This window comes from Morus notabilis, unplaced genomic scaffold (genome assembly GCF_000414095.1).
Source record: "Morus notabilis unplaced genomic scaffold, ASM41409v2 Scaffold1850, whole genome shotgun sequence".
Lineage (NCBI taxonomy): Eukaryota > Viridiplantae > Streptophyta > Magnoliopsida > Rosales > Moraceae > Morus > Morus notabilis.
In genome coordinates this window covers 63,959-75,244 of record NW_010358951.1, presented here as the reverse complement: position 1 = coordinate 75,244, position 11,286 = coordinate 63,959, and the positions used below count along the sequence as shown (strand labels likewise).

Genomic DNA, 11,286 nt, shown 5'->3' with positions numbered 1-11,286 from the left:
AAATTCTAAGATGTACTGTATTTCTGTATGTAAACTGTATTGGTCGACATTTTTTAGAGTTGTACTATTTTCCTTAGACTTTATGGACTGTTTTAAATATTATTTGTGAAAGAAAGTCTCCGGAGCAAACTATATTGATATTTCTGTATTTATATTTTTGTAATTTTTGTTAAACAGTCCGGTTTAATTAAGTTAAATTTTAAATTAAATCTCAATAATTACGGCCCTATTCTTGGGGTCGTGACATATTACCCGTTTATTTTATTTTATTTTTTGTTTTCCTTAAAACCGTACATATAAATATAACCTTTTTTCCTTAGAATTTAGAAAAACAACCCGTAGCCCAACGACGTCGTCTCAGGAAATATATTAATTTCGACGCTCTCTGTGCCGCTACCCTGAGCCATGGCGCGTACTAAGAGCGCAACGACGAAACGGTCCACAGCCGCCGGGAAGTCGGAGAAACAGCGCCGTACCAACGCTGAAAGGTCGGCGTTCTTCGCCCGGAGAGAGGCGGCTAAGGTATTGCGGCTCGTTCTCCAAGGCGACGCTCGGCGCCGTGCCGTCGGCTCCATCAAGTCGCTGGTCTACAGGCCCTCCGTGAGGAACAAGAAGGCAACTTTCGCTCTCGTGTGTCAAACCCTAAAACGTAAGTTTAAAAGAAGGAACAATCGAAATCGAATTTTCAGCTACTGAGAATGTGATTCGCGATTTTCTCTTGTTTTTCAGATCTTTGTATCATAAAAGAAGTGTTGAATGCTGATGGCATACTCAATAGCAAGTGGAAGGTAGCATTTTAACAAACAGTTTATGTGCATTGCTTTAGTGTATATTGTGAAAGGAAACTTACATTGCTGTTGCAGAAGCAAGAGGAGTTGGTTTATATAATAGTGTACGACATTCTTTTCGGACAGGTAAATTTTATTGGAAATGAATGATTTCGTGTTTTCGATTGCTTTGATCTTTTTGCAATGAAAATTTGCTTTTTTGTTCGTGAATGTGCAGGCAATTTTATCTACTGGTGACGCGGAGAAGTTTCTGTCAGGCCGAAGAGATGCTCTGGTGTCCGGTCTAGCTTCGCTTTTGAAGAGAAGAAAAGTAAAGAACGTCCAAGAGTTGATAGCTCTTTATCAATCTCCAGGTGTGTGTACCAATAGTACATTCTTTTTAGTAAGGATATATATGAGTAATTCAAAGGATAATTACAGGATTTGATTCATTTGTGGAATGAACATTCGGATTTGTCGAAGTTCGTAGAAGTACTAGTCCATTCGACATCTGCGATGCCATGCTATATTTGGCACTTTTTTTTTAGAAGAAATCATACTTCTACACGATATCTTAATTGAATTGGATGTAATCAGGATTTCAAACCTTGAGATATAAATTTACCTGAATAACAAGTTTCTGTTTTCTGATGCAGATATTTCAAAGCCTCGTTATGTTCGTGTAAACACTCTGAAACTAGATGTTGAATCTGCACGACTGGAACTGGAGAAACAATATTCGGTATTTTCAGCTACATTCTTGGGTTTGATGTTACTGTCTGAGTTAATATTGTGTATGCATCTGATTGCGTAAATATTTTAGTACTCAGTATGGTCTTTATAACTACACTGTTTGTTTCATTTTGTAAAGTGATATATATAGCATGCTTTTGTTCTATTATCATTTCTGATTTCTTATTCTTTGTATTGTTTGTTTCATTTGTTAAATAGGTTCAAAAGGACGAGCTCGTCCCTGACTTGTTGATACTTCCACCGGGTTGTGATTTGCACAATCATCCCCTTGTTGTGAATGGGAGTATTTTTTTGCAAGTAAGATTCTCGCAAGAATCAGCTTAAGTCAGTTGCAACATGACTTTTATGTGGTCATATTCCATGTTCATGGAAGAATAGTATCGTTGTTCTATGGTCCTATGAATATTCTCCTTCCCATATCCAGATTTTGACTTGATAATGGTTCTTTGGCAGTGAAGACTATTATTATTTGCAGCGGTTGTAGCTTTTATTTTTATTTTTCCCATAAATTTATATTGTAGTAATCTGTTTGACAGGGAAAGGCAAGCTCTATGGTGGCAGCAGCGCTGGATCCTAAGCCAGGATGGGAGGTAGTTGCTTATGCTCTTCTCGCTGATATTGACGGTTGAGAAATAAATTCACAAATTTGTAAATGTAAAAGAGGAAAAGGCTCAAGAAGTTGAACATTCTGAACACAAACAGCAAACATTTTTCTACGGCATAAACAATACAAAGTGCAAACTGTCAAAGATGCTAACTACCTACTTTTAAATGAAGGTTCTTGATGCATGTTCTGCCCCGGGGAACAAAACTGTGCACCTTTCTGCTCTCATGAGAGGGAAGGGAAAGATTGTAGCATGCGAGCTGAACAAAGAGAGGGTTAAACGTTTGAATGACACTGTCAAACTCTCTGGTGCTTCTAGTATCCTTTCGGTGACTTTCCAGTCTTCAGTGTCGTTCATAGTTTGTGGTTTTTTATTAAGGCAAATCCTTTTCCCTTTCCTTTTATGTATAATTTCTTTTATTTTATTTCCTTAACCTAAATTGTAGATATAAAGGTTTTGCATGGGGATTTCTTAGGTTTAAATGCAAATGATCCTTCGTATTCTAAGGTAAGGCAACCGGCATCATCTTTAAGTTGCTAATGTTGTATTTCACATTGCTTCTTTTGAATATTTCAGCTTAATGTATAAAAGTTGTGTCTAACAAGATCAACTATTTCAGCTTAATGCTTGTGTGTGTGTGTGTAAAATGTAAGATTTTACGCCTTGCTCTTCTTATTTAAATAGGAGTAAGGGAGATTAACTTGAAACACTAATTCCCATAGGAGTAAGGGAGATTAACTTGTAACACTAATTCCTTGGTGGCTTTTATCCTGGTGGCTACATCAACGAGACTAAGAAAATCTAGTTTATGCTTGATAACCTAGTTCAATGATTTTAGGTCCGAGCCATTCTTTTGGATCCTTCCTGCTCTGGATCTGGGACTGCTTCTGTGAGATTAGACCATCTGCTTCCTTCTTATGCCGCTGGTAACTTTTTACTTTCTTCTACCAACATTCATTTTGGAAGCATATCTATTCAAAATAGTTGTGCATTTACGTGCAAGACATTGTCTCTCTCTCTCTCTCTCTCTCTCTCTCTCTCTCACACTCTCTCTCTCTCTCTCTCTCTCTCTCGTTTTGTTATGAAAAAAAGTAAAATAATAAAACTTATAGTCCTGCATGTGCAGTAATTTAATCTGAAATGGCAACAGGTCAGGCAGGCGATGGTGGTGACGAGGAAAGACTGAACAGGCTTGCAGCTTTCCAGAGAAAGGCTCTTGAGCATGCGTTATCTTGTAAGTGTGTATGCTATCATGCAAATCTCATTAGTGGCGCTTATGCCCTTTCCTGAAAGATTTCGTCGCAGTTTCATGGCTTTGCGCAATGTTGTTGGCATCATTGACGTCTCATGTGTCATATATCATCATATTGGCAGTTCCAGCAGTAGAGAGAGTCGTCTACAGCACTTGCTCTATCCACCAGACTGAAAATGAAGACGTCGTAAAATCCGTTTTACCTCTTGCCACGTCCCATGGTTTCCGTCTCGAAGCTCCATTCCCTCGATGGCAGCGGCGAGGCCTTCCGGTTTTTGAAGGAGGTGAGTGTTTTCTTCGTTTAACCTAAATTGTAATTGTCACGTGGACAAGTTCGATTATGCACCTAATATCTGGCTTGTTTCCGAACTGCAGCTGAAAATTTGCTTCGGACGGATCCCGTTGAGGACAAAGAGGGTTTTTTCATTGCTCTTTTTGTCCGGGAGAACCACTCACAAAACCCCAAGGGACACACCAAAAGCATACCTAGTAAAAGGAGAGATGAAAGCATTAACAAGAAAGAGTTTGTTGTTCCGCCAGTGTCAGCTAAATTTTTTAAATTGTGGTTATACGCTCTGCTCAATTATCGGAAAACATCCTTGTCAAGACGCGGCATTTACAAGACAGTACAATAATGTAGTGGCATTCCCTCTAGTTTTTATTTATTTATTTTTTTTCTTTTTTGGGGATTTACTCATCTATTCATTTTCCATCTCCATCATGATTATAGATTTTGGTTTTCAAGTCAATTGCTTTCAACTCAGTGATCTGTTTAAAATTAAGCATTTCTCTGTCTGGAAAATGAATTGAAGCAAGAATAAAAAGGGAAATACTTTATTTTTTATTTTTTTTCTTGCTCACAAAAGGGTACTGGTTTGAGTGAAACACAATGCATACTGACATACTACATAGGACAAGGGGATTCTACATCACAATCCCAAAAACAAGACATAATAATACAAGATATCTCTTGCACACCAAAGTTTCACTACACCAAAAGCTCAAACACAAACACGCACACACGCATATTCCTTAAGCAACCTTAACCTCGATAGTTTTGGGCTTCTTGGGCTCCGGCGGAGGCAGCTTCTCCACCGTGACGGTCAGAACTCCGTCCTGGCACATCGCGGATATCGCATCGGTATTCGCATTCTCCGGCAGCACAAACTTCCTCATGAACTTGCCGACCCTCCTCTCCATCCTCACATACTTAGCACCCTCCTTCTCCTCCTCCCTCCTCCTCTCGCCGCTGACGAGCAGCACATTGTCGTCCTCAACCTGGACCTTGATGTCGCCGGACTTCAGCCCCGGCATGTCGACCACGAACGCGTACGAGTTCGGGTACTCCTTCACGTCCGCCGGCGTCGCCGCCATCGCCTTCGCGTCCCGCACGTACGTCCTCGTCGGCGCGTTCGTCGACTTTCCGTGGTCGCCGCCCTCCTCGGCGATGTCCGTCATCTGCTGGAGAGCTGACAGGAGCGGGGAGTCCAATCCCATGATTCTGAAATCCATTGTCCTCCTCTTCTTGTTTGGCGGAATTTCCGAGAAAGTGGAAACTGCAAAGCTTGCTTTTTTTTTTTTTGGTTTTATCTGAGAGTGATCGCTGACGAGGGGAAAATGTTGGTTGAGTGGATTTATAGGGTGGGAATGGAGAGAGAGAAGAAGGTTCTGGAGGGATGTGGGAGAAAGTATGGGAGGTTCTAGGAGATTCGGAGTGGTTGTTCTAGAATAGTCCAGAAGGAACGTTGTACGAGAGTATTAATTCACACGACCATGCCATTTGGCGACAACGACTTTTCAACTTTTTTTTTTTTGTGTCAGGTTTTTTAATTTTTGGAAGAGGATGGAAATTTTTTTTAATACTTGTTTAAGATAAACATGGCTAATAAGTTTGTTGCCACTTCTAATTATCGCGTTATCTGATATTTTCGCTTCTTGATTTTGCAACTTTCTGCGAAAATCTTATCATTATATGTCTTTTTTTATAATTTATTTATTTATTTTGTTTTAGCTGATTATTATAGGAAAATAATAGAAAATAGACCAATATGAAAAGCTTAAAAAAAGTATATAAGTTAATTTTTAGTTATAGAAATTAATAGGTCATAACTTATCAAGTTATGGTTCATAACCAGATAAGTTATGGACAAATATGTTAAGTTATGGTTTATAGCCAGACAAGTTATAGACAATTATGGACAATAACTTGTCAAGTTATGATTCATAACCAGATAAATTATAGACAAAAACAGTAATTTGACATATTTATTAACTTATATAAACTATTGGTCTATTAATTTTAATTCATCTCAAGTCTTGGCCTATTTCTCTCTTTCTCTCAATATTATATCTTATTGACTAAACAATAGTCTCGTTCATTTTATCAATTCGAGTTTTCAGTTTTATGTTTGTATAGTAAAAAGCTCTCAAAAAATGTCACATTAACTTTTTTTGTTACAGTAAAAAACTCTTTAAAAATGTCACATCTCAACTTAAATTAAGAACTCGAATCCGAGAAGTGAATGAAGCCAATATCTTCTTCTTAAAAAAAAAAAAAAAAAAACAACAACAACAATATCCTCGTGGATCTTGGTCAACTCCCCATATTGGGGGACCTTCTCCCAAGGAAAAATCACCGCACACAGCAGATAATCTTGCGCAACTACATGAAGAATAAGGCTAATTAGCACTTCTAAGAACGAAGACAAAAATAACAGAAAAATAAGGATGCAATTTAATAACATAGAGTCTGTATAGTTTGTTGATTTAAGTTTTTAATTTGAATTAAGATATAATTTTATGTGAAAATTTTTTACTGTACTAAAAAAATTAAATATAATTATTTTTGAGAATTTTTTACTTATTAAAATTTAAAATTTAAATTCGAATCGGTGAAATGAATGAGGCCATAGTTACTTGAGTTTGTCATTAAAAGCCACTTCTGATCACGTTAACTTCTGTCAATTTTCCTAATTTGGTAATCTTGTGCAAGCCTTTTTTTTTTTTTGAAACTGCAGGCCATATCTTATTTGCGCATGTATTTTTTTTTCCTTCTAATTTAATACGTGAAATTTAGAGAATTTGTAATTTTTCTCACTTAAAATTTTGAATTTTTATGTTTGGCCCGCCTAATAACAGGTCAAGAATCTTTCTTAATGTGGGTGCTTATTGTTAAAACAACGACAATTTTTATGTGCTTTATCCTTTCATGAAAAGTGAGATTTGCAACAATTTATAATGCAACTTTATTGTCACAATAAAGATTTGTTAGTTAAGAGGGATCAATTCCTAAATTTTTACATAAATAACATAATCAACTGATCTCACAATATGTTGAAGTCATTGCTCAATATTCAATTTATGCGGAAGAACGAGAGACCGTAAATTGTTTCTTTAATCTATAAGAGATTGGAGAATCACCAAGCAAAACACAATACCTTGTAATTGAACGTCGTGAATCTGGACAAGTTGCTCAATCTGAATCATAAAAAGCGCGCAGGAACCTTTTGAGTAATATTTTCGTAGACCCAAAGAGGAATAGGAATATAAAAATTCAACTCATCCCACAGTGTTTTCAGTTTTGTGAAATAAGTAGTGACGAAATCCTGAGCTTGTGAAATGGAGCTGATTTTCCTTTGAATCTCAAAAATCAGTGGTCCATTAATTTGAGAGAACCTTTCTTGAAAATCTACCCAGAGATCCCTTGATGTTTTTGCATAAATGGCATCTGCTGCAAGTTTTGGTGCGAGTGCATTTACAATCCATGAAGCCATCATACCATCACGGCGTTTCTAAGAGTCAGAAAAGGGATCTGTATCAGATGGTTTAGGAATGGATCCGCTTTCTTCTTTGCACTCTGCTCCACATAATATAGTTTTCTCCGTTTAGTGAAGAAGAAACTGGAACGGTATCGGGATTGTCTGAAGGGTGTAAAGAAAGGATATTTTTAAGCTCTTTTTCTTTATCTGTTTCTGAAGCCATGGTAATAGGTGTCAAAAAGAAAGCTAATCAAGAAAAAATAGAAAGAGAAATAGAAAGAAGACAGAGTAAAACAATCAGAGAAAAGTAAAACAAAACTACAAAAGGAATACAATCACGAAAACTAAAATCATGGGAAAACAAAAATAATGGGATTACAATGAAATTAATGAACTGAGAAATCTCATTTAATCCAATATCTCCAATACGTCCAATGTGTATTTTTTTTTCCCCCTCTTTTCCTCCTTTCCTTTTGTTTCTCTCACTGGTAGTCTAGTCTTTAACGCCTCTGTTATTTCTCTCTTTCCGTGTCGTTCATTACCTCTGTGTTTCATTTTTGTTTCATTGTCCTTTCCCATGTGTTCTAATTTGTCCCTTCGTTGTCGTTTGCGTCATTGTTGTCATTTTATTTATTCTTTGTCGTTGTTGTATCAATCGTCTCCTTTCTGCAAGTTACCATGCGATGTCATTTTATTCGTTCGTGAGCCCCCTCCCCGTCGTTGCTTTTTCCTTTCATTGTGGGTTTTTTTTCTTTCACGACTTTGCTTCATTCTCCCTGAAAACAGTAAGTAATAAATTTCTTTTTTCCGAATCCGTTTTCACAACTTGAACGATAATTTAAAAACAAAAAATGTTATTAAAAAAAATTTTTGTAATAATAAATTTTTATTGCTACAATGTTTCCAACCAAAAATAACAGATTTGGAAAAGGAAAGAATAATAATTAGCCTTACCATTGTCATAATATGGAATACCATGGGAAACATTTCGTCGTTAATTTTCTTGTTTATTTTTCCTATTTAAATATTGTATGAACTCAAATCAAACAGCAAAATTCAGACTGGAGAATACACTTTTTTTTTTTTTTTTTTAACGAGGAGGAACTAGAAGGATTGAGAAGGAAGTAGAAGGATCGAGAAGGAAGTAGAAGGATCTAGGCAGTCCTAGATCATGTTTCAAGTTTATCATTTCTCTATTATTATATACTAAATTAAAAAATTATTTTTATTTTTATTTTTTATATTTAATTGTGTTAAATACTGTTCTCTTCTTTTTTTATATTTTTTATTTAAAAAACGTAAAAAATAGGAACAAATCCAACTTCAAGGTCAATGATTTCAATTTCAATATATGAAACAAAATAGATGCTCCTAAAAAGATCACAATGTCAAGATATGATTCGCAATTATTGTGAAAACAAATATATATATGCTTACTGCCAGCATGTCCTCCAAATTGGCTGCTACTCCCACCGGACTCATCATGAACTTCACTAGCATGATAAATGGGGTGCGGCATAGGACCCGAATCATGCGGCATCAACACCGGATGTTCGCTATCTTCATCGAGCTGCCACTCATCGAACACGGACAGATCAGGAAAGGGATCGAAGTTGGATTGGGCGTCGGCGAAGTCATTCTCAGGAAACTGATACATTGCACTTTTTGTCCGGGAGAACCACTCACAAAACCCCAAGGGACAAACCAAAAGCATACCTAGTAAAACGAGAGATGAAAGCATTAACAAGAAAGAGTTTGTTGTTCCGCCAGTGTCGGCTAAACTTTTTAAATTGTGGCTATACGCTCTGCTCAATTATCGGAAAACATCCTTGTCAAGACGCAGCAGCATTTACAAGACAGTACAATAATGTAGTGGCATTCCCTATAGTTATTTATTTATTTATTTTTTCATTTTTGGGGATTTACTCATCTATTCATTTTCCATCTCCATCATGATTATAAATTTTGGTTTTCAAGTCCATTGCTTTCAACTCAGTGATCTGTTTAAAATTAAGCATTTCCCTGTCTGGAAAATGAATTGAAGCAAGAATAAAAAGGGAAATACTTTATTTTTTATTTTTTTTCTTGCTCACAAAAGGGTACTGGTTTGAGTGAAACACAATGCATACTGACATACTACCTAGGACAAGGGGGTTCTACATCACAATCCCAAAAACAAGACATAATAATATAACAAGATATCTCTTGCACACCAAAGTTTCACTACACCAAAAGCTCAAACACAAACACACACACACACACACGCATATTCCTTAAGTAACCTTAACCTCGATAGTTTTGGGCTTCTTGGGCTCCGGCGGAGGCAGCTTCTCCACCGTGACGGTCAGAACTCCGTCCTGGCACATCGCGGATATCGCATCGGTATTCGCATTCTCCGGCAGCACAAACTTCCTCATGAACTTGCCGACCCTCCTCTCCATCCTCACATACTTAGCACCCTCCTTCTCCTCCTCCCTCCTCCTCTCGCCGCTGACGAGCAGCACATTGTCGTCCTCAACCTGGACCTTGATGTCGCCGGACTTCAGCCCCGGCATGTCGACCACGAACACGTACGAGTTCGGGAATTCCTTCACGTCCGCCGGCGTCGCCGCCATCGCCTTCGCGTCCCGCACGTACGTCCTCGTCGGCGCGTTCGTCGACTTTCCGTGGTTGCTGCCCTCCTCCTCGATGTCCGTCATCTGCTGGAGAGCTGACAGGAGCGGGGAGTCCAATCCCAAGATTCTGAAATCCATTGTCCTCCTCTTCTTGTTTGGCGGAATTTCCGAGAAAGTGGAAACTGCAAAGCTTGCTTTTTTTGTTTGTTTGTTTTATCTGAGAGTGATCGCTGACAAGGGGAAGATGTTGGTTGAGTGGATTTATAGGGTGGGAATGGAGAGAGAGAAGAAGGTTCTGGAGGGATGTGGGAGAAAGTATGGGAGGTTCTAGGAGATTCGGAGTGGTTGTTCTAGAATAGTCTAGAAGGAACGTTGTACGAGTATTAATTCACACGACCATGCCATTTGGCGACAACGACTTTTCAACTTTTTTTTTGTGTCAGGTTTTTTTTATTTTGGGAGAGGATGGAAATTTTTTTTTAATACTTGTTTAAGATAAACATGGCTAATTAAAGATATATTAGAAGAGCATAACTACATACATACTACCACTTAAAACGCACTGGCTCTTTCTTTTTCTTTCTTTTTCTTTTTTTTTTCTCCCTCCTTTTTCATTCTTATATATATATATATATATATATATATATAAAAGCTGATCAACCAACAAGTTCACATACACATGGAGAGAACTAGGCGACTTGGACCTCGCTGGTCTTGGGCTTCTTCGGCTCCGGCGGTGGCTTCTTCTGGATGGTGACGGTGAGGACGCCGTCCTGGTAAGAAGCAGAGATCTTGTCGGTGTCGGCGTTCTCGGGAAGCACGAACTTCTTGAGGTATTTCCCAAGCCTCCTCTCCATACGGAGGTACTTGACGCCCTGGTCCTTCTCTCTCTCCCGCTTCCTCTCCCCACTCACCACCAGCACGTTTTCCTCCTCCACGTGCACCTTTATTTGGTCCTGCTTCAGCCCCGGCATGTCGATCACGAACACGTACGCGTTCGGCGTGTCCTTCACGTCCGCCGGCGTCGCCGCCATCGCCTTCGCGTCCCTCACGTACGCGCGCGATGGCGCGTGGTGGGCCTCGCCGCCCGGACCGCCGCTCGTCTCTTCGCTGTAGTCGAGTATGTCGTGGAGGGTGAACTCGATCAGCTGCGCCGGGTCCAGCCCCATGTTCCTGAAATCAGTCATTTTGACCAAATATATCGTTTTTCTTTTCCTTTTTGCCAAAGAAAATCAGCACTACTCTCAGATGATTGAACTTGGTTTGGTTTTGATGGAGTACGGACTAACTATGGAAACGAAGTGGGTTTTTGAGAGGTTTATATAGAAGGGATGAAATCAGTGTTTTTGATAATTATTTTAATATTATGTGAAAACTTTACGGTGCTCTAGATTTGTATAGGACTAGTGGATAGTACTTTGTACGGTGATGTATTACTAAACAACAGACAAATCACAAATTTTAGGACCCAAATTCAGTCAAAAATGTCTTGCTAATAATAAGGTGATTTGATATGAATCGGTGAGTTTTGTCGTG

At 38.4% G+C, this 11,286-nt stretch overlaps 5 protein-coding genes across 5 annotated transcripts; 1 reads left to right on the top strand and 4 right to left on the bottom strand.

Annotated features, from left to right (window-relative positions):
* Positions 1-402: 402 nt before the first annotated feature.
* Positions 403-4,223, top strand: LOC21387305 (probable 28S rRNA (cytosine-C(5))-methyltransferase). Its single transcript, XM_010093666.2, has 13 exons — positions 403-649; positions 730-788; positions 864-914; positions 1,006-1,141; positions 1,424-1,509; positions 1,719-1,817; positions 2,057-2,110; positions 2,298-2,442; positions 2,571-2,632; positions 2,964-3,051; positions 3,276-3,359; positions 3,500-3,661; positions 3,753-4,223. The coding sequence occupies exons 1-13, from the start codon at positions 406-408 to the stop codon at positions 4,010-4,012; spliced, it is 1,530 nt and encodes a 509-aa protein (XP_010091968.2). The 5' UTR covers positions 403-405; the 3' UTR covers positions 4,013-4,223.
* Positions 4,196-5,102, bottom strand: LOC21387303 (17.9 kDa class II heat shock protein). Its single transcript, XM_010093664.2, has one exon. The coding sequence runs from the start codon at positions 4,887-4,889 to the stop codon at positions 4,410-4,412; it is 480 nt and encodes a 159-aa protein (XP_010091966.1). The 5' UTR covers positions 4,890-5,102; the 3' UTR covers positions 4,196-4,409.
* Positions 5,103-7,561: 2,459 nt separating this feature from the next.
* On the bottom strand, positions 7,562-8,844 carry LOC21387302. Its single transcript, XM_024162736.1, has 2 exons — positions 8,573-8,844; positions 7,562-7,911 (listed from the first exon to the last, which is right to left on the bottom strand). The coding sequence occupies exons 1-2, from the start codon at positions 8,790-8,792 to the stop codon at positions 7,787-7,789; spliced, it is 345 nt and encodes a 114-aa protein (XP_024018504.1). The 5' UTR covers positions 8,793-8,844; the 3' UTR covers positions 7,562-7,786.
* A 329-nt stretch (positions 8,845-9,173) lies between these two features.
* Positions 9,174-10,169, bottom strand: LOC21387301 (17.9 kDa class II heat shock protein). The gene has a single exon (XM_010093662.2). The coding sequence runs from the start codon at positions 9,886-9,888 to the stop codon at positions 9,409-9,411; it is 480 nt and encodes a 159-aa protein (XP_010091964.1). The 5' UTR covers positions 9,889-10,169; the 3' UTR covers positions 9,174-9,408.
* Positions 10,170-10,439: 270 nt separating this feature from the next.
* Positions 10,440-11,127, bottom strand: LOC21387300 (17.3 kDa class II heat shock protein). Its single transcript, XM_010093661.2, has one exon. It carries the CDS (start codon positions 10,935-10,937, stop codon positions 10,440-10,442), a length of 498 nt encoding a protein of 165 aa, XP_010091963.2. The 5' UTR covers positions 10,938-11,127.
* Positions 11,128-11,286: the final 159 nt, after the last annotated feature.